At 38.1% G+C, this 23,002-nt stretch overlaps 1 protein-coding gene across 3 annotated transcripts in view; it reads left to right on the top strand.

Annotated features, from left to right (window-relative positions):
• acj6 (abnormal chemosensory protein 6) overlaps positions 1–23,002 on the top strand; it is an 84,980-nt gene that overhangs the window by 26,988 nt on the left and 34,990 nt on the right. For 2 of the 3 annotated variants that reach the window (XM_074101203.1, XM_074101212.1), the window contains exon 2: positions 14,651–14,707. In XM_074101203.1, the coding sequence (XP_073957304.1) occupies positions 14,651–14,707 (57 nt within the window). Of the gene's footprint in view, positions 1–10,145; positions 10,384–14,650; positions 14,708–23,002 lie in introns of those variants that run through there. The other variant, XM_074101221.1, reaches the window with a different exon arrangement.

Below are 23,002 nucleotides of genomic sequence, written 5' to 3' on the forward strand. Positions count from 1 at the left end.
CTGTCCGAGACCCTTTTTTCTCAGGAATGCGGGAAGGTATAAAACTGATATTAATAACAAATACTCAAGTTTGCTACCACGGTCGATTTGCCATCCACATTCCGCGGATCGACGTGAGTTTTGGCATACCTAGATATAGTTTAACATATATTTGAGACACAGAAAAATACATTAGAAGGAATGATTACAAAATTAAGCATCGGACATTATAAAGGAAAAGAAGGAGACATTATAAAGGAATGGAAAGGAAGGAGGGTTGTGCAAGGTCCACCCGGATTGCTACCACCATCTTGCTCGCTAATCCTGCCGTGAAACAGCAGTGCTTGCACTGTTGTGTTTCGGTGTGGAGAGTAAGACAGCCGGTGAAACTACTGGCACTTGAGGTATCCCATCTTTGGCCTCTTATTGGCAACACATCTGCAATCCCCCTGGTGTTGCGGGTGTCTATGGGCGGTGGTGATTTCTTATCATCAGGAGAACCACTTGCTCGTTTGCCATCCAGTTGAATAAAAAAAAGGGTGGTAGTGTATTGTGTGTTAATAAATAAAAACAATGCTAAGTGAGTCCTAGATACTTAAGTTTACAAGCGCTTGCTACCCCTACTATACACATTGTTGGCAACTCCAAAATGTCAGCATGCGGGCAAAGTTTCACCATTTCGAGTGCAAAATCGAAATCGAATTGCGTTTGAAGACGCTTTACTGGCAACCTAAGTACCTTAACAGGTACATACCCTATATTTATTGTAAGGGTTGCCTTCCCTGCAGCCATAACAATTATGCTTTAATGATTACTGTTATAGGCACCACTAATGGTAATGCAACTTTGCCCGGATAGGCAATCACGACTCTAATGGCAGATGGTGTATACACTCGCGCGAAATAATTAGAGAGGTTAAAAATTAAGGGTTTCTTGCAAGGACTATGTGCGTGTGTATACAAAACATGTTTTTTTCTTTTTACAAGCTTTTATTGAACTAGGTTAAGGGGCTGTTTCATCATCCATTGATTAATTTTATTTGACGGATAAATGTGATGACGTCTCCGTCTATTCGAACAAAACAAACAGAGACGGTAACACATTCAGAAAAAAAATAATGAAGAAATTAAATTACAAAATTAAAACTAAAATAAATCTAGTTGCTTTAACTATATTCAATCTATAAATGGCCCACGTGTCGTTTGCCCAAAGGATGGCAGCTTTTCCTCGTTGAATTATGCTACTTCTTTGAGAGAGATAGCCCGGCCCTTTGGGCTGCAGTTGTGTCGACCAGGTCATTTTCAAAATCTTTTTAAATAATATGTTTGGTTAAATTTTAATAATTTGAAATTTAGATACTAATATAATTTTCTTACTAATAGATTGGTTCTAAGTGCGAGTCGGACTCGCGCACCGAGGGTTCCGTACAAAATTGTATGTAAATAGATCGTTGATGGAGTCTCGAGGATTTTCCCCGTTTTATCCGATTGTTTTTTTCCTCTAAAATATAAAATAGAAAATATTTAACACAATATCTAAAATATAAAATACTTACCACAACGGAAAAAAGTTCTAAGAAAGAAATAATTTTTAATTTAGAGCTAGCTGTTGCCCGCTACTCCGTCCGGTTAGGATTCGTTTATCGCTATCAATCGGGAACTATAAAATTTTCCGGGATAATAACTATTCTATGTCTTTCCCCGGGAGTTAAACTATGTGTATATCAAATTTCATTTAAATCGATTCAGTGGTTTACACGTTAAGAGGTACAAACAAACAAACCTACTTATAAACTTTTGCATTTATAATAGGTATTAGTGGAAAAGTAACTAGGGCAACTTAATACCTAAAATAGGCCACATTGGTAAATATAAAATTGTGTTTATTCTTTAAACCTCAACGCCACTTCGAGTGACCTTGAACTGAAAAAAACCGGCCAAGAGCATGTCGGACAGGGATCCCCTTCAATCGCATATTTTTTTTAGACTATTATTGTTTCGCATAATTGATTCGGCATAATTTGTATTGGCATAATAGTACTGTTGAATAGTAATACTTTGGCCTACTACTTTTTTGGCATATTCAGCTATTGGAATAATTTCTGTTGGACTTATTTCTATTAGTCTAATACACATTATGAATATTTTGGACGACCAGATGGCCTAGTGGTTAGAGAACCTGACTACGAAACCTGAGGTCCCGGGTTCGATTCCCGTGTCGGGGCAGATATTTCTATGAACAAATGTTTGTTCTCGGGTCTTGGGTGTTTAATATGTATTTAAGTATGTATCTATCTATATAATTATATTTATCCGTTGCTTAGTACCCATAACACAAGCTTTGCTAAGCTTACTTTGGGACTAGGTCAATTGGTGTGAATTGTCCCGTGATATTTATTTATTTATTTTATTTATTATTGTTTTAGCTATTGATTATTTGTTATAAATGAACAACAAAATATCAGGTTAGGTTATGTTAGGTTAGTATGATTCCAGGCGCGAAGCGCCCAAGCAACGCAGAAATAGGAGGTCCGTCGATCTCGCCTTAGTTCCTAAATATATATTAACACAAAACTAACCTTTTCCCGTAGTGCATCAGGCTCGTGATTGTGGTTATGCACTATGATGCAAAATTATTATGACTTTTGTATTTATGCTATTTGGCGTTGGTCTTCATGAAAATGATGCTTTCTGTATTTATGCTTTTTAATTTTATGCGTAAATGAGTATGCGTAACAATAATATTACAAATAATTTTATGCCATCTAATAGAGAATCTTTCGGACACAGCCAGGATGGGGTTCCGCAGCCATTACGAAAAATTCAAGTAATATTTTTCTAAGGATTTCGTATTGTGTATGGAATCTTCGAAGTTTAGGTATGTTTTATACCTTGGGCTGCTATTTACTCTTAAATTTCTAATAATTCTCAAGCAATCTTAGCCGCTATAATTTTCCTTGTATATTTGTACTACCATTCTAAATTTTTCCAATTTTTCCACCCAACAGTTAAGATTTTAGAGAAAATTTGCACTTTAAAGTTGAATATTTCACAAACAGATCACTGAATAGAAAAATCGTCTTAGCAAGCTTAAATTGTTATAAAAGACCTATCAAACGATACCCCACACTGTAGGGTTCGTCGAGAAAAAAAATCACCCCCTTTTTACGTCTATGGGAGGACCCTAAAAATCCTTTGTCGGTGTGACATTGCAAATTACAGCTTTCTAGTACTAACTGAGCTTAGCCGCGGACAGACAGACAGACGGACAGACACGGCGAAGCTATAAGGGTTCCTAGTTGACTACGGAACCCTAACAAGGCAATATGCAAGCCCTAATCAGGTCGTGAAAAAAATTATAAAACCAACGTCTGGATACTTTTCGTGTTTGTACAAAAACACATGGTTTATAAGTGGGAAATAATCTTGATCAATAGGTGTACACCCGCTTCTATGGGGATATTTTAATTAATATATTTCAGCGGTCTCTGACGACATATCTGACAGATATAATCTAGGTCTCAATTTCCAAGCCCCACAGGCACTGTAATTATTACACCAATGCAATAAATAAATATCGCCCTGCACTTTCAAACTGCTCTAATATTAAGCAAACACTGCACTAACGTACACTTTTCCACTTCCCAGTGCATCGACCGTTAATTGCTAGTAATTTTGCCCGATTGACATTCACGGCATAATGTATCGCACCTGTGCCTTCCCACGCAACTTGGGCTGTAAAAAAAATTACAAAGCACTCAACTCACAATTATTCGGGCATAATCGCGTTCCTCTCAGGAGTTTGAGACGATCTTCCTTAAATCATACTCCCTTAAATTTGGCGGGACTTAAGGCGAATGGTGCGCTTGCAAATTGCTGTCTAAATAAGCCTGTGCTCGAACGATTCGAGTATACGCTGGTTTTTTTTTCAGTGAACCAGTGTTTTTGGTTTAATAAAACGATGTAGGTAATTATAAAGCTTAAGTTTTATGAATTAGATTCGTGATCGAGTTTTTTAATGTAGTTAACTACCATATCCTCGTCAATGACAACTTTTTGCAACATGTGTAGTGCTTTTGATTGCGGAGGTGAATAATCAGCGTTTGTACAGGGTTTTTTAGGGTTCCGGAGCCAAAATGGCAAAAACGGAACCCTTATAGTTTCGCTATGTCTGTCTGTCTGTCTGGCTATCAATGCTAAAAAGCTGTAATTTTGCACGTTTATATATGTAAACTATGCCGACAAAATGGTACAATAAAAAATTAAAAAAAAAACTTAGGGTATCTCCCATAGACGTAAAGTGGGGGTGATTTTTTTTTCTCATCCAACCCTATAGTGTGGGGTATCGTTGGATTGGTCTTTTAAAACCATTAGGGGTTTGCCATCCCCCCCTCTAAAATCTAAACGGGTGGGTGAAAAAATTAAGCAAAATTCAGGATGGTAGTAAATATATCAAACTTTCAAGGAAAACTATAATGGCTAAGTTTGCTTGAGAATTATTAGTAGTTTAAGAGTAAATAGCAGCCTAAAGTATAAAATATACGTAAACTTGAAAGATTCCGTGTAAAATACGAAATCGTTAGAAAAATATTACTTATTTTTTCGTTATGGCTACGGAACTAATGACTACGGAATTATTGAAGTTTGCTAAGACTTTAGAGGTTAAAATAGTTGAGAATAAGTCCTGTGAGGTCCGTTTGACAGCGTTAAATAAGTAACTATATGAGCAAATCGCAAGCACAAGCAGGACTTTTTACGTCACACAGACCTCTCGATACTAACGCCATCTAGTGATATTTCGCCTGTTAAAAAAACTCTCATCAGTCTTCAGAGATTAAACCATGATTAAACTATTAAGTTCTAGATCTATAGATATTCTATTTTGATAGTCGACCTAACAGCTGTAATGTAGCTTATACTCATTTAAAATTTTAATGTCAACTGCGGCAATTTTCCCTATCGAAGAAAACTGTTGAGACTGTTACAAAGTGAATGTACAGCGTTTTTTAATGAAATACATAAAGTGAACTAAATAATTTATTGAATCAGGCTTTAGGTACTTTGCGGAGGTGCATATCAATGATTTTTTTATCCATTGCGATTTTAGCAGCTATACTAGTATTATAACAACGCATTTGAATATAATTAGGTACAACATTCAAACATTTACATTGTTGATTAAATCAAATATTTTGACCAGCTAGACGATGTTGCTTGGTTAATTTAAGATATAAACGTGCCTGCACGGCTACACATGCCGATTTTTAATAATTTATTGAATCAGGCGTTACTTTGCGGAGGTCCATATCAGTGATTTAAGGTCGCGGGTGAGCAAAGAAATTCTTTTAGTTCATAAAGTAAACTAAGTCAATATTGCTAACACACAAAAATGACAGCAAGTTTTTGTTTCTCAAATCTGTGAAATAAAAATGGAACTCATATTTTTATAAATACAGTCAACATCACACGTCCCCTTAACTAAAGCGGCCGCCTCAAGACTGCGACAGAGAGGGTCATACCTCTAGCGCGAGCGAGAGGTAAACAGATTATGGAAATGAGCAGATAAAATAGCCAATGAGGGTGCTTGGAGTAATTCGCAGATATTGTTTAATGCCCGCTGTTTTTCAGAGACTAAAAGGGAAGAGGGACTTATCTGAATTTGTAAATACGCGACTCGAGAACAGATGGGTTGGGTTGGGGCGATACAAGTGTTAGTTTTGGATTAATTTTGAACTTAAAATGGTTTGAAATGTACGGTTGATTAGTGAGAGCTATGCCAATAAATAATTATTAAAAGTTAGTTATGATAAGTTATCTTTTCGAGCGCATGTATTTAAAGAAAAAAAGAAAAGAAAGAAATAGTAGATTGTACAACAAGAGTATCATCATCATCATCCCAGCCTATATACGTCCCACTGCTGGGCACAGGCCTCCTCTCAGAACAAGAGGGCTTGGGCCATAGTTCCCACGCGGGCCCAGTGCGGATTGGGAACTTCACACGCACCGTTGAATTGCTTCGCAGGTTTGTGCGGGTTTCCTCACGATGTTTTCCTTCACCGCAAAGCTCGTGGTAAATTTCAAATGTAATTCCGCACATGAATTTCGAAAAACTCAGAGGTGCGAGCCGGGGTTTGAACCCACGACCCTCTGTTTGAGAGGCGATAGGTCAAACCACTAGGCCACCACGGCTTACAACACACGGCCAACAAGAGTATAGAACGAGTTATTTACCCAAGACTCATATAGCCACCCGAGCAAAAGTAACAATCGAAGTATCTGTCGGCTGCCATTTACGCTACTTTCCTAGCTGTTATAATTTTGTTAGAAAGTTAACAAAGTCTGAATTTAAGTTTATTATTTACATTAATGTCATGGTTAATTTACAGAAATACGTTACTTTAAACTCCCTTATAAAAGCCTGGCTGCCACACACACACTGTATAAATACGGCGCACAGAAACATGAAAACCGCACTTCACAGAAAAAAACTTACTCACTCTTCCCTCTATTTACATTTTGGCAGTGCGTATGTTGGTGAGAGAGAATATGCATCTTTACCACAAAATTAAAGATGCCCCAAACAGCAAAGTAATTACCCGCCATGAAAAAAACTAATTAAGTAATGCACAAAAATAGTCCATATATTAGATTTATAAAAAGTTACAATAAAATTCCAGAAAATATAAAAGCTGAAGAAGAGCATCATTTATTTAAACTTATGTTAAAGAACCTATTACTTAAATACAACCTACTTACAATACTACATATTATACTGTAGACGACTTAATGATAATGATAGAACTTGACATAAAATGTTTGCCTTAATATAAAATTGATATTGTATACTTATTGTTCAGATTATTTTAAGTTAGATTAATTTATGTGACATTGCAAGCAGAGGGTCGTGGGTTCAAACCCCGGCTCGCACCTCTTGAGTTTTTCGAAATTCATGTGCGGAATTACATTTGAAGGAAAACATCGCGAGGAAACCTGCACAAACCTGCGAAGCGATTCAATGGTGCGTGTGAAGTTCCCAATCCGCACTGGGCCCGCGTGGGAACTATGGCCCAAGCCCTCTTGTTCTGAGAGGAGGTCTGTGCCCAGCAGTGGGACGTATATAGGCTGGGATGATGATGATGATGTGACATTGCCATGCCTGCCCAGGGCCCGTATGAAACTAAATGTACCCTCTTAGTTATTTATTAAGATCTCCACAATACCATGGTTGCAATAAACGACTAATGACTAATGACTAAATGTGGCCGAATAGTCGGTTTCCTCGAATAGTCGGCACTTCACTAAGCAATATTTAAGGCTCACTCATCACAGTTTCGTTGTTGTTTAGAAACCTTTGGCACAGCAGTCTGTGACATCTTCCTACTGGGGTTAACTTATTAATTATTTAACAGCAGCCCTTTCCGGGCGAGCTAAATGGTGCGACTAAACGAGGGTCCCTCCCCTCCCCCTGGAGGGGTGATTTTTTTAATAATCAGCCTTCCCTGAAACCGTCGATGTTTCAAGTTTGCAGGCCTTTTAATGGCCCTGCATATAATCTAGAAGGATTGTGGCTTTAAACGTAGAATTTGACGAGCGGGTAGCCAAGCGGTTAGAGAACCTATAAAGCTTGAGGTCCCGGTTCGATGGGGCAGATATTTGTATTAAAAAAAAATATAATACAAAATTTAACCGACTACAAAAAACAATAAAAATAATTGTCTACAAGTTTGAAGTCTTTGTATGAAAAAATAAATGAATTCAAACACCATGTTACTAGCTTCTTACGGCAATAAAAATAATGAATATATGCGTTTTTTTTTTATTCGACTGGAAGGCAAACGAGCAAGTGGGTCCTCCTGATGGTATATACGTATATATATAGATACGTTGCCAACCTAGAGGCCTAAGATAGAATACCTCAAGTGCCAGTAATTTCACCGGCTGGGTTTTTATCAAGCAATTCATTTTGCTTCCAATTCAAACATGGTCATGTTGATACAAATTCGCCTTTGTACATGTATCTAAACGTTTGTCAATTGTGTTTGATTATTTATTTTTATACCTACAGTACAATGAAGAGTTTACAAAGATAAATTCACACGTGTCACATTTTTTTTCGCAAATTGCATTTTACCTATTCATAATCTTTCGTATTTATCAAAGCTTTTATATAACTTGCCTTTTTTTTTTTTTATTCGACTGGATGGCAAACGAGCAAGTGGGTCTCCTGATGGTAAGAGATCACCACCGCCCATAAACATCTGCAACACCAGGGGTATAGCAGATGCGTTGCCAACCTAGAGGCCTAAGATGGGATACCTCAAGTGCCAGTAATTTCACCGGCTGTCTTACTCTCCACGCCGAAACACAACAGTTGCAAGCACTGCTGCTTCACGGCAGGATTAGCGAGCAAGATGGTGGTAGCAATCCGGGCGGACCTTGCACAAGGTCCTACCACCTGCAAAACCACCTTGTTTGTTGACGCTGGATCAAATCTTGCAAGTTCATTTTGACCACTTCCACTGGTCGGATTGAATTGAAATTTAGTATACATACTCTTATCTAAGTTGGATGGCAATTCAATTACAGTCAAGAAAAAGTACAGTCGGCAAAAAAGTTTGTATTAAAAATTACATTTTTAACAGAATCTTATTATACTAGTAGGACAATACGGTCTCTCTGAAGTTTCACTTTAAAAAAATGTGTGTTCAACGAAGACAAATTACAACAAACGTTCCGAACAACTTGTTTACCCTCTTTAAGTGTAGGTATGATCGTTATGCTGTACAAAACGCATCATAAATTCATATTAAAATTCGAGTCGCTACCTTAGGTAAATAGAACATGTAACGGAGTAAACTCTCTTACTGTGTCTGAATTAATGAAGGAAAGGGTATTGAAACTGTAGCGATAACTAGCGCCGGAAAAATCAAAAACTGGCCAAGTGCGAGCCGGACTCGCACACGAAGGGTTACGTACCATTTATTACTATACAACATTAAACATTAGCAAAAAAACGGCAAAAAATTAAGTTTGTTGTATGAAATATTTAACTTCGAAGTGCCAACTCGCTCCACTCTAGGCAGCCAACAAAGGCAAACTATTAAGAAGCGTGGTAAATGTGTAAAGCTTGTCTAAGCTAAAATAACGCGACCCTCAACTAAATCAGTTGATTGTTTATTGTCTTTTTTAGGGTTCCGTAGTCAACTAGGAACCCTTATAGTTTCGCCAAGTCGGTCCGTCTGTCTGTCTGTCTTTCTATCTGTCTGTCTGTCTGCGGCTGTGATCAGATGGGCTACCACGAAGTGCAAAACTCGAACTTCGTTTGATTTCGTCCCGCCGACGCTTATGTCATTTTATACGCGAGTGAAAGGGACGGGCGATCAGAACTTCGATTGGCGAGTTTCGTAGTAGCCCCTCTGAGACCGTTAGTACTAGAAAGCTGTAATTTGGCATGAGTATACATATCAGTCACGCAGAAAAGGTGGTAAAATAAAAAAAATTTTTTTTAGAGTACCTCCCATAGACGTAGATTGGGGGTGATTTTTCTCGACTAACCCTGTAGTGTGGGGTATCGTTGGATAGGTCTTTTAAAACCATTGCGGGGTTGCTACGACAATTTTGCTATTCAGTAATATGTTTGCGAAATATTTCATTTTAGAGTGCAAATTTTCATCAAAATCGAGCATTCCTCTAAAATCTAAACTGTTGGGTGGAAAAATTTGAAAAAAATCAGAATGGTTGTTAATATATCAAATTTACAAGGAAAATTATAGCCGCTAAGATTGCTTGAGAATTATTAGTAATTTAAGAGTAAATAGCAGCCTAAGGTATAGAACATACCTAAACTTGGAAGATTCCAACCTTTCTACGTGCCCGAGCCACCGGAGTCTGGACGCCTTGGTCTCTCCTATAATATTAAATGATTATTGACTACATCTGTATCCTATGTTCTAAGATCGCTGGAAAAGTGGAAACCAGGCGGGAAAAAAGCTCTGCTATATAATACACCGCAATTTCCCCGTAACTATGGCAATCGATATAATTGTCCTACTTACGATCGCGCACGACTAAAACCTAGTTCTTACAAAGCAACTGCTGTCGCATATCCTTAGAAACTAGTAACGTATGTAACTAGTGATTGAATACTCGTGCTGCGTCATCTGTGTGTGTGAACGTACCTTTACAGAGCGATGTTGTTAGTGTTGTGTGCTACCCTACATTTGACAGTTGTAATGATGATGAAAACGCGGGTAGTTGTGTGCCGGTGTCAGTTTCGTCGGGTAGTCGCGCGAGCAGAGCGGCGGCGCGCAGTGCGCGTGTTGCAGCAGCCGCTGAGTCGCGTTGCTCCGAAGACGAAGGGCTACGGATTAGCCCGAAACATGTCGAGCTAAACTCGATTTAAGACGTGAGTTATCCGGGTCATTATATTTAATATGAGTGAGTCTCACGGTAGTTTCATGTTCAAAATAGTGATTTTACCCTTCATTTTACTTGTCAACTGAAGAAGTTTCATCATCATCATCCAGCCTATATACGTCCCACTGCTGGGCACAGGCCTCCTCTCAGAACAAGAGGGCTTGGGCCGTAGTTCCCACGCGGGCCCAGTGCGGATTGGGAACTTCGCACACACCATTGAATTGCTTCGCAGGTTTGTGCAGGTTTCCTCAGGTTTTCCTTCACCGCAAAGCTCGTGGTAAATTTCAAATGTAACTCCGCACATGAATTTCGAAAAACTCAGAGGTGCGAGCCGGGGTTTGAACCCACGATCCTCTGCTTGAGAGGCCATAGGTCAAACATTCCTTGAGGGGCCATAGGTCAAACCACCATTTCGTGTTTAAATGTGGCTAATGAGTCAAAGAAGAAATCAGCATCGTCGTGGTCCAGATTATCAAGTAACCCTTCTTCGCAGTCGGGTAATAAACGACACATTCGTTATAATGGAGCATCATGGCATATAGCCAGCAATGAGGGCTATCGTTTTTGTCTCACTAGATGGCGCATTGTTGCGTGAGGTTTTTAAGTATGGCTTTCAAAGTCTGTTTTCACGGGTGTGAAAACAAAGATTATTTTAAAATCATATTTAATACACTTGAAACCGTACCATAAAAATATCGAGCATGCCACAGTGTTGCATAGTCCCCGTTTTGTTCGGGAAAAGGGAGGACAAAGGTTTCCGAAAGACAAAACTGTCTCAAAACACAGACATTCATTGCCCGGATCACATATTTGCCATAATTAATTTCAGATATTGCAAAATATTCACAAAATTATTCTAATTATAAATAAACCCGCGTAGCTCACCCAAAAACTATGAGATTTGACATTTCGGAGACCTCACGCTACACTAGCGCCTCTAGTGGCGAATTCATACGCGATAGCCCTATTGCCTACTTCCAGGCCACGACAATAATCTACTATTTTAGTAACTCGAATAGATACACATCTTTGCACTTACAAGCCTTGGTCCGAAAGGTTTAGTCAGGAACAAAACGAGCAACTACAAAATGGACGGTGTCTATGCACGGACCTGTTAATTTTTTATCAATGCCAGCTGACTGCTTGTAACGGAGGCAATTGCTTGACAAACAGAAATTTGAAACAAATTACCTTTAATGATTCAATTAGAGCCGTTTTTGAGTTGAGTAACCGTAACACCCACGTTCATTTGTTCTTGTCGTATAAAAATAACATCATTCCTAGACTACACGCCGTGTTGTTTTTGTAGCGAACCTACTGTGTTAAAAATAAAGTAGTGTTAAATACTTAATAATAATATTGTAAGTCTGTTTAAAAAAATATACCTCGTTGAGTTTCTTGCCGGATTCTTCTCAACAGAGGTTTCTCCGAACCGGTGGTAGATTTTTTGACAATCATAAGTGCTTGTTATAGCCTTAGCAAAATGAATGACTTTGACTTTGATTGCCGTAAACATGAAGAAGTTTTCAATGAAGTTACTTTCTCCAAGAAGCTTTTGACTCTCTACCAGTGGCCGGATTGACTTAAAATTTGGTATACTTTGACATCCTTCTGGCACTCGCGATATAGACCCAGAGTCTAGTGCGAAGGACGTCGAAAAGTCAAATGTATTGTTTTTTATTCAAATGTGTGTTTTTTGTGATTTACTAAATTATTACTAAATAAAAATATTCTTATTCTTATTTAAAAAAAGCCGTGGTGGCCTAGTGGTTTGACCTATCGCCTCTCAAGCAGGGGGTCGTGGGTTCAAACCCCGGCTCGCACCTCTGAATTTTTCGAAATTCATGTGCGGAATTACATTTGAAATTTACCACGAGCATGGCGGTGAAGGAAAACCTGAGAAAACCTGCACAAACCTGCGAAGCAATTCAATGGTGTGTGTGAAGTTCCCAATCCGCACTGGGCCCGCGTGGGAACTATGGCCCAAGCCCTCTTGTTCTGAGAGGAGGCCTGTGCCCAGCAGTGGGACGTATATAGGCTGGGATGATGATGAAACTCATGGTAGTGGTACAGAAAGGTAGGCGCCGCGCTTTAAGCTAGTGTGACATTTCCATTCCTATCAGTCGAGGTTCACTTGGTGCCTACGGAACCTCGTGGCTTGCGTGTCCAGTTTTTTAACACGGCCTGCACATCGTCGATTCTGATTGAATTATATATGAACTGAGCCTGTCATTAAATTAAAGCGTGGGTTAGTTACGATTTCGGATATTTCTTTCAAATTACAACCACAGGATCGGTTTGGTGGTTAATAAATTATATGGTCGGACTATGGACTGTGACTTCATTGATAACCGCGAATACCCTATACCCTAATACCCTAGGCCACGCCACTTTAAAGAAAGAGAGAAAATCCATTCATTCACAACAACACAAACACAACAATATTATTACTTATTAGGGGTTAGTATCATTTCGTCTAACTAGCAAATTAGCAAGCAACTGTTCTAAGAACCAACTGGTCTATGTAGCAACTGGTCTTAGTAGTAAGTGTTCTAAGAACCAACTGGTCTATGTAGCAACTGGTCTTAGTAGTAAGTGTTCTAAGAACCAACTGGTCTATGTAGCAACGGGTCTTAGTAGTAAGTGTTCTAAGAATCAACTGGTCTATGTAGCAACTGGTCTTAGTAGTAAGTGTTCTAAGAACCAATTGGTCTATGTGAAACTGGTCTTAGTAGTAAGTGTTCTAAGAACCAACTGGTCTATGTAGCTGGCTGGTCGCAGTAGTAATTGGTCGAAGAAGCAACTGAGTCAAAGAATTTTAGACCACTTGATTCTTAGGTCAATTGCTTACCAGCTGCTTTTTAGACATAAAGATACTATTAGGTTAGGTTAGTTTTATAAAAATCCTGAAATATTTACAGTTTCAGAAATATTAAACAGTTGGGAAAAGAAAAGTTGCGAAATGAAACAGGTTGCCAAACGTTATTCGCCGAAACATTAGTAAACCTTTCCCGTCACAATTATTTAAAAAAACGTATTGTCATCTGTCACCGTCAGTGTTAGGATTAGGCGGTTTAGTTATTATTAACGTTTATTTACGATGAAGGTCAAACAAAGCTTTGCTAAGCTTCCTTTGGGACTAGGTCAATTGGTGTAAATTGTCAAGTGATAAAAAAAGGTCAAACGTTATTTTGCAACAATAGGGTACATGATAAAATGATTTAATAAACCTCCTCGAAATGGTTTTGGAATTAGAGCACATTGTAAAAAGTGATCAATGCCAATGAGGGTTTTCACACAGGTGAAATATCGCTAGATGGCGTTAGTATCTTCTTCTCTTTTAAAATATGGCTTTTCTGTCCTAATTAATAGGACAATTTCGCCAGTGTCAAAGTAAACTCTCTTTGAGAGGCACGTTGTACGGTGATTGTAGGTTTTGCAACTTGATAGTAAAATTCCAGAAACCACGTGGAGACAACTTGCGCATTAAAAAATGTCAGACACGAAAGCAATATAGAATTTTGTGATCACTGTTCACTGTTAAGGTTAATCGTCGCATAAAACACTATCAAAATTATACTTCAACTAGCTAAAGAAACAGAAATAGCAAAATTAGATATTGTCTACACCCGCCATGTTCGAATGCTACAAATCGAATCCTGGCGTTAGTATCGTAAGTTCCGTTTCACGTTTGACGTTTGCTTGCGATTGGCTCATTTAGTTTTTTAACCAATCACGAGCAAACGTCAAACGATACTAACGCCATCTAGCGATATTTTGCCCCCGTGAAAGCCCATTATGAGTGGAAGTCCCGAAAGCTTAAGACATTAAGTCCTAAATAATCTTATCTTATCTTATCTTATGTTTAGGGGTCCTTGCGGATACACTTCGACCCGTAGGGATCTTTTGTGTAATTACCCCTCCTTCGCACTTACTCTATTGCCTTTATCACCTCGTCCATAAATTGGATGATTTGACGTAGCGGTAGTGCCTTAAAGTCTCCTGGTGCGGGGTATCCGTCGCCAAAGAGTCTCATTCTTGATCTGGCGAGGGCGTCACATTCACACATAATGTGTTCCATTGTTTCGTCTTCCTCGCCACATATTCTACAGACTTCATTGTCCTGTAGTCCCATCTTTACTAGTATGTGTTTAGTATTGAAGTGACTAAATAATATTAGTAGGATAACTTGTATTAATAGTAGGATTTGCATGCTAACGTCTAAATAACTATACGAGCGGAGTTTCTTCTTGCAGAGTCGGATCTTGGAGGACGCGTCCCTGATGTGTAACTCCTGGTCACCGAGGCATAATGTAAGTGCAAACTATACTTTAAGGATCTCTCTATTTATTTTTTTATATTTTCTATCTACCTCGTGTTATTTTGGTTTTCCGTTAACTTTAATACTATCCTTACAGTACTTGAATCGCATGGTAACCCTAAAAAACGAGCCTATCAATTCCTTAAAGGGTCGGCAACGCACCTGTGATTCCCCTCGTGTCGCGGGTGTCCATGGGCGACGGTGATCGCTCTCCATCAGGTGACCCGTCTGCTCGTTTGCCCCCTCGTTTTATAAAAAAAAAAAATACTAAAGTAAAACACTACCTATGTCATTAAGATTGTTTTTTTTTTGGAATCTTTTTGTATTTTTTATTTCAATTCCAAATTTTTTGTTACTTTTACGTAAGCTGAGATATGAGGTGCATAGGAGAAATTCGTGTCTGTATCGTTGTCCAGCGGTGGTGTAGCGGTATAGCACACGGCACGAAATGCCGAGGACCTGGGTTCGATTCCCAGCGCTGGTCTTAAATTATTTTTCTGGTTTTTCTGTGCATCTATATTTCAGTTTGTATTTTCGACCTATGTTATTGTTGACTGTGCATCGGCTTACTTCCCCATCTCTATGCACCTGTGCGAGCGCAGTAGGTATTTATACCTTTTTGCAAGTGAGATTTTTCATCGTTATTATTATTATTTGAAACTGTAGCATGATCAAAACGAACCTCTATAATTAAATATAGTGCCTTCTCAATATGGTCCTTCGAACCGGATATGAACCAGCGACTAGTCGATAGACCTATCGCCGTACCGGCTCGGATGAAGTGGCTCGTTTAGTGTTCCAGTTGTATAATCTACTATTCCCTAAACTACTTCCTTTTTAGCCGACTTCAAAAAAGCAGGAGCTTAAGTATACATTTTTTTGTTTGTTACCTCAGGACTCCGTCATTATGAAATGTCACTAGCAGTACCGAAACTAATTTGTGCATCGGAAAAAACTAGGTTAATTAAAGTAAGATTGTTTTCTTGAAAAGATTCCAAAAAAACAATATTAATTTGATTGCTTAATAACGACATCTCTTGTCCGGGTGAGCGGTTAGTTCCGATGGAGTGCCGAAAAATTTCTCGATGAGGGCTACGGCATAGAGGACGCTAGTGTCACTGCTTAAGTGGCGAAATGCTGTATCATTTCCCAGCGGTGGTGTAGCGGTATAGCACACGGCACGGAATGCCGAGGACCTGGGTTCGATTCCCAGCGCTGGTCTTACTTTTCTGGTTTCTCTGTGCATCTATATTTCCGTTTGTATTTTCGATATTTAATTAAAGTACTTGTAACGTAGGCTCTTAAGCCTTAAGGCCACCTTGCTTATCATGTACTCGTAATTTTCTCAGTGTACCTGTTTTCTGTATCTTACTATTTCTGGTGTCCAATAAAGAGTCATTGTAAGTTTGAGTGACCAGTCACAAAATAAAATAAAAAAAGGTTAATAAAAAAAAACACTGAATGGTCGCTAACCCGTATCATTGTATATTGTGTAAGCATTTTGGGTGGAAATTTTCTTACTTTTTCTGATATAAGGGCAAGGGATTAAAATTTTGCATACGTCATAGTGTAGAGCTCCATGTGGCACGAAAAAAACGATGCATTATAAATATACTGAGAGGCAAAAAATCTGCCCCTCAAATGTATGCAAAAATAGGCAATTTTGGATGTAGAGTGGGTCAAATTTTGTTCCGCTCAGTATATTATAATCCATAATAAAACTACTACTACTAATATTATAAATGCGAAAATGTGTGTGTTTGTATGTTTGTCCGTCTTTCACGTCGAAACTGAGCGAAGGATCGACGTGATTTTTGATATAGAGATGGTGTATGGTCCAGTATAACAATGCCTTCAGGGCACTGTTGGGGCTGCCACGGTTCTGCAGCGCTTCTGCCATGATCGCGGGGCTCGAGTGGACAACTTTACTGCCGTCTTGCGCAAAAAGATGGTATCACTTTTAATGAGGGCTATCGTTTTTTTGTCTCACTAGATGGCGCACTGTTGCGTGAGGTTTTTTAAGTATGGCTTTCAAAGTCTGTTACGGGCGTGAAACAAAGTTTAGATTAAAATCATATTTAATACACCTTAAACCGTACCATAAAAATATCGAGCATGCCACAGTGTTGCATAGTCCCCGTTTTGTTCGGAAAAAGGGAGGACAAAGGTTTCCGAAAGATAAAACTGTCTCAAAACACAGACTTTCATTGCCCCGGAACGCATATTTGCCATAATTAATTTCAGATATTACAAAATATTCACAATTTTTTTCTAATTAAAAATAAACCCGCGTAGCTCACTCAAAAACTATGAGATTTGACATTCCGGAGACCTCACGCTACACTAGCGCCTCTAGTGGCGAATTCATTCGCGATAGCCCTTATTAGGATCCGTGGCAGCCCAAACAGTCTCCTGAGGACATTAGCTGTAAGAAATGAGTGCTCAATTATGCAACACCTGATTAAAAATACCCTTTCACTGGCTAGGTATAATTACTAACATAGTCTTAAGGAAATACTTACAAAATTTTTGGACCAAGTTGTCTGAATAAATAAATTATTATTATATTATTATATGGGCCAGAGAGTGACATAGGCTACTTTTCCAATCCTACAATCCACAATCCTATTAATTAAGGATTAGTAGTTAATTAATGAAATGTACGTGTATTTTTTATTGAAATAAACATCTTTTTTTCTTTTTTTTCATCTCGGAAAAAGCACAGTTCCCGAGGGAACAGCGCGTGATAACTGAATTCCAAGCGGGCGAAGCCGCGGACAATAGCTAGACTTTTATATATGAAATTCTCAGGTCAAAATGTTTGTGACCAAACTCCTTCGAAACGGTTTAACCAATTTTTATATATATTTTTGTGTATAATATTCGGTAGGTCTGAGAATAGGATGAAAACTATTTTTCATACTCCTACGCAGACGGGGTCGCGGGCAATAGCTAGTATACTAAATTAAATGCGACAATTTCACTTCATGTGCTGTTTCAACTTACTACCTAACTATTAATGAAGTGAATAAGAGTGCAATATGATAATATCATAATATCTATATTTATAAACTATCACGGGTCAAATTAATAATGTCTCTATAATTGGATTGATATTAATTAGCGTTTCAGTTGAATATCGCTGGATAAATCATCTGGTGTTTATTACGCTTAATTGATGGATAAAGACAACTTTATACGAGTGAGTGAGATGTGAGATAATTAAATAATTACCAATATTTTTAGAGTCGCAGTGATAGTTAACGTTTGAAAAGTTCATGTTAGTTTTTGGAGACATTATGTAAATAATTTGGCTACGTTGCCCGTGACGTGTACGCCGTGTCTTTTTTGGTTTCCGTTAACTTCGACAGATGCTCAGTTCACTGATAGAAATTATCTGGTAATTAAGTTCTTTTATCAAATTGCATTATATAGCCGTGGTGGCCTAGTGGTTTGACCTATCGCCTCTCAAGCAGAGGGTCGTTCAAACCCCGGCTCGCACCTCTGAATTGAATTTGATATTTACCACGAGCTTTGCGGTGAAGGAAAACATCGTGAGGAAACCTGCACAAACCTGCGAAGCAATTCAATGGTGCGTGTGAAGTTCCCAATCCGCACTGGGCCCGCGTGGGAACTATGGCCCAAGCCCTCTTGTTCTGAGAGGAGGCCTGTGCCCAGCAGTGGGACGTAGGCTGGGATGGATGGATGGATCAAATTGCAAAAAGTTCATTTTTAAAGATCATACTGAAATATTCACAAATTTGACGTGTGACACTGACGTGACATATGAGAGAGACAAAAAAATAGTATCAATAACTTATTAAAATAAAAACCGGCTAAATGCGAGCTGGACTTGCGCACGAAGGGTTCCTTACCATTTCGAAAATACAAACTGAGACATGGATGCACAGAAAAACCAGAAAAAGAGACCAGCGCTGGGAACCGAACCCAGGTCCTCAGCAATCCGTGCTGCGTGCTATAACCCCTACACCACCGCTGGACAGGAATCTAGACACGAATTTTTCCTATGCATTCATATCTCAGGTTGCTTATTTCTACTACGCTACTTATGCAGCAGCACTAGCGACATCTACGTTCCGCTCTCATCGAGAGACGTCACACTTTCGGAACCAACCGCTCACCCAGACAAGAGTAACAAATTTGGAGTTGAAATAAAAAATACAAAAAGACTCCAAAAAACCAATCATAATTTCGTACCATTATCTACACAACATCAGACATTAGCAAAAAACGGTAAAAAAAACAAGTTTGTTAATATGGGACCCCTTTAAATATTTATTCACTATTGATAATTTTATAAGTGATTATACGACTAAAATGTTCTGTGAATATTGCAAGCGTCTACCTGTTGCCTCTATTAATATCAAGCAAAATACGGCAAAACAATCGCGTTTGTTGTATGGGAGCCTCTTTTAAATATTTATTTTATTCTGTTTTTAGTATTTGTTGTTATAGCGGCCACAGTAATACATAATCTGTGAAAATTTCAAGTGTCTAACTATTACGAATCAAGAGATAGAGCCCTGTGACAGACGGATGGACAGACAGACAGCGGGGTCTCAGTAATAGGGTTCCGTTGGCACCCTTTGGGTACGGAACCCTACAAAATGGTAAATTATAATGAAAAAATATTGTACTTATGTATATCTTTTCAGATAGTTACAGGGTTGCTCCACTGTAAGCATTATTACTTCGTTTCGATGGCAGTTTTTCCAGTTTAATAAGTTAACCTCCGGAAACAAACGCCTGAACCATTTTTCCTAAACCCAAAACTACTAACTTCCACTAATAATTCCCTAATCTCGAAATTTCATCCGTCATCCGCCATCTTTGTTTATATAATCTACTGATATCAAGGGTTAAAGCGACCAACTTAATTATGCGGGTGGAGAAATTGGGAACTAACGTGCATACGAACTATTCTCGTGGATACCGTTGACAGTGGCGCCCCTTAGTAATCATAAGGTTAATGCTGAGTATCAAGTGTCACAAACGTAACGTGGAGAGCTCCCTGATGAGAGCGTACACTCGCGTTGAAAAGTGTTCACGGAAAAAGATTGATAAACTCTTAAAATCATGAAAAAAACCAATTGATTTCATATTCCGTGACTTTACTTAAATTGCCGTGAGCATTCTCAATAACATCACAGTCTTCATTAAAGTTGTATAAAGATCAGCCTTGCCAACATAATAGACTTAAAAGGTTGAGATTTCTGGATTAACACAATGTACATCCAGTAATTTATGAGAATACTGATATAAAACATTGCCCCCCTACGGGCAGTCGGGTAAAAAAAGTAGATGATATGTTCTTCCCAAGATCAGCTATGTAGATAGCGTTCAACCTCCAGTTTTGTATATAAGCTCCTTGGTCGTGACCAATTCTTTTTTTTACAGTCGGCCGTAGCAAGTGGCCAGTCGAAAAGCTACCGTAGGAGGTTGGATATAAGTAAATTCAATTTATTATTATTCTAATTTTTTTGTAGTATTTGAGTTTCCTCACAGTCGAAATGAAAAGTAGAGTGTCTAACTCGGGTGAAATTACCCATTTCCCCTCGAACTATTGGCGCTCGAACGAAGTGAGAAATATAGAAATATCTCGGGTGATATGGGTCACTTTCCACCCTTGGTTATCAATCTATTATTTATTCGCTAACTAAATCTAAATCATTCCAGATAGGGTTACGTAGCCATTACGAAAAAATCAAGTAATTTTTTTTATTTTACCACTTTGTCGGCGTGACTGATATGTATATTCATGCCAAATTACAGATTTCTATTACTTACTAACGGTCTTTGAGGTTAGCCGCGGACAGACAGAACGACAGACGGATAGATATGGCGAAACTATAAGGGTTCCTAGTTGACTACGGAACCCTAAAAAGGCGTTAAAACCAGCTCTTCCTACCTGTTCGGCAAGCCAGTAAAATGTCTCGATCTTCCCTTTCCATCCAGCTGTTACAAAATGGGAACTGCCACTTGCACAGAACTAATAACACCTTTACAGGTCCCACAACACGCCGCCATCTTGTTATTACGAGGGGCGTAAACTTGCTGTTATTGCCGTAGCAAAATAGATTAAGTTTCAAGAGCGGCAACTGGTTAATTTCGTATGAAGTGACGCTTTCGGCGAGCCGGAATTGTTTTATGTGGTACGATGCAGTGCCTGATTTAATGACAAGTGAAACCTTATAGTTATACTAATAATAATGATACATTTTTATTTTCAAATATTAAGTACTCGTATTATGCAAGAATTAATGTTTTTATTTTAACAAAGGCATTTAATTTTTTTAATGCTTTTTATGAGGGTATTTTTACAAAGTACATTAACGAGATAAATAACGGTCTACGTGACTCGTTAGATGTTATCAGAGTTAAATGACAGCTCATTATGTCAATAAAAAACTAACAGTATTGAGTATGTTAAGATTCGATTTGTAGCATTCGAAGATGGCGGATGTAGACAATATGTAATTTTGCTATTTCTGTTTCTTTGGCTAGTTGAAGTATAATTTTGATAGTGTTTTATGCGGCGATTAACCTTAACAGTGAACAGTGATCCCAAAATTTTATATTGCTCTCGAGTACATTTTTTAATGCGCAAGTTGTCTCCACGTGGTCTCTGGAATTTTACTATCAAGTTGCAAAAACTACAATTACCGTACAACGTCCCTCTCAAAGAGAGTTTACCTTGACACTGGCGAAATCATCCTATTAATTAGGACAGAAAAGCCATATTTTAAAAGAGAAGAAGAAGAGTATGTTTAATCAAAATACCTAATACAGGCCAATATTAAGAACCTAATAGACTACATAAAGTAAGCGTTCTCTGCTCTCCGTACTAGTCAAAACTGTATCACGGAAGGGCAGGATCCACCGTCCTCTTTGCAATCAATGAGAATCAAAATCAACCGCAAAAAAACAATATCAATATAAAAACAAAAATAAAGAAAACATAATAATCTATATTAAATATAATGACCCGGATAACGCACGTCTTAAATCGAGTTTAGCTCGACATGGTCGGGCTAATCCGTAGCCACCGGATGTGTGCCGGTGTCAGTTTCGTCGGGTAGTCGCGCGACCAGAGCGGCGGCGCGCAGTGCGCGTGTGTGCAGCAGCCGCTGAGTCGCGTTGCTCCGAAGACGAAGGGCTACGGATTAGCCCGAAACATGTCGAGCTCAAGTCGATTTAAGACGTGAGTTATCCGGGTCATTATATTTTAATATGAGTGAGTCTCACGGTAGTTTCATGTTCAAAACATAATAACCTACCTTAATTTTAAAGAATAAGTTCGCCTTCGTCCATTCCTATTGTTATTCGTTAATTTTATGTAGGTACAATAAAAAGTTTACAATACAATAAAACACCATAATTATCACTGATAAAACTCCACGTGGGTAGGAATACAATATAAGGTGAGCATGTTTAATTATTTTGCAGTCTGTTGCAAGGTGCGAGTAATGTAAACATATAGTATACTCATATGTAAAAACCTAAGATCAATTTTCTTCTCTGCTTTCTTTACCTTCTCTTTCCGTTTAAATGTGTTACGTATAAAATGTGTATGTAATGTATATTTACTTATGTATATAGAAATATTCTCTTTTTTTGTGATATTTGTGATTTTTTATTGTATATTTGTTTTTTTATTATAATTATGATTAATGTTTTATTTTTGTATATGATTATGTTATTGCTATTATGTATTTTTATATAAATGTATTTAGGTATATTATTAAGAGCTTTTGTTTTTATACAAGAAACTACCGAACTAATTTAAAAAAATCTAACTAGCTACTCACATGCTTTGACTTTTGAGTTGAACTCTATTCATTAACAAAATAAATGTTTGTTTCTAAATAAATAAAAAAAAAAAAAAAAAATAAGAGCGTTGACAGGCTATTTTTCTATTGCTCAGTCAGTCAGATGCGCACTATGTTTGTGCGACATATTTATAAACTTATGATTGGTTATTTGGAGTATTTTTGTATTTTTTATTTCAACTCCAAATTTGTTACTTTTCTTTTTTGTTACTTTTAATTTTGTTTTTATTCGTGTCTGTACTCCTGTCCAGTGGTAGTGTATGGGGTATGGAATGCAGAGGACCTGGGTTCGATTCCCAGCGCTGGTCTCTTTTCCTGGTTTTTCTGTGCATCCATGTCTCAGTTTGATTTTCGATAAAAAAAAACTCGCTATCCACTCATATGCTTTGACTTTTGAGTTGAACTATATTCATTAACAAAATAAGAGCGTTGACAGG

The sequence above is a fragment of the Choristoneura fumiferana genome, chromosome Z (genome assembly GCF_025370935.1).
Source record: "Choristoneura fumiferana chromosome Z, NRCan_CFum_1, whole genome shotgun sequence".
NCBI lineage: Eukaryota > Metazoa > Arthropoda > Insecta > Lepidoptera > Tortricidae > Choristoneura > Choristoneura fumiferana.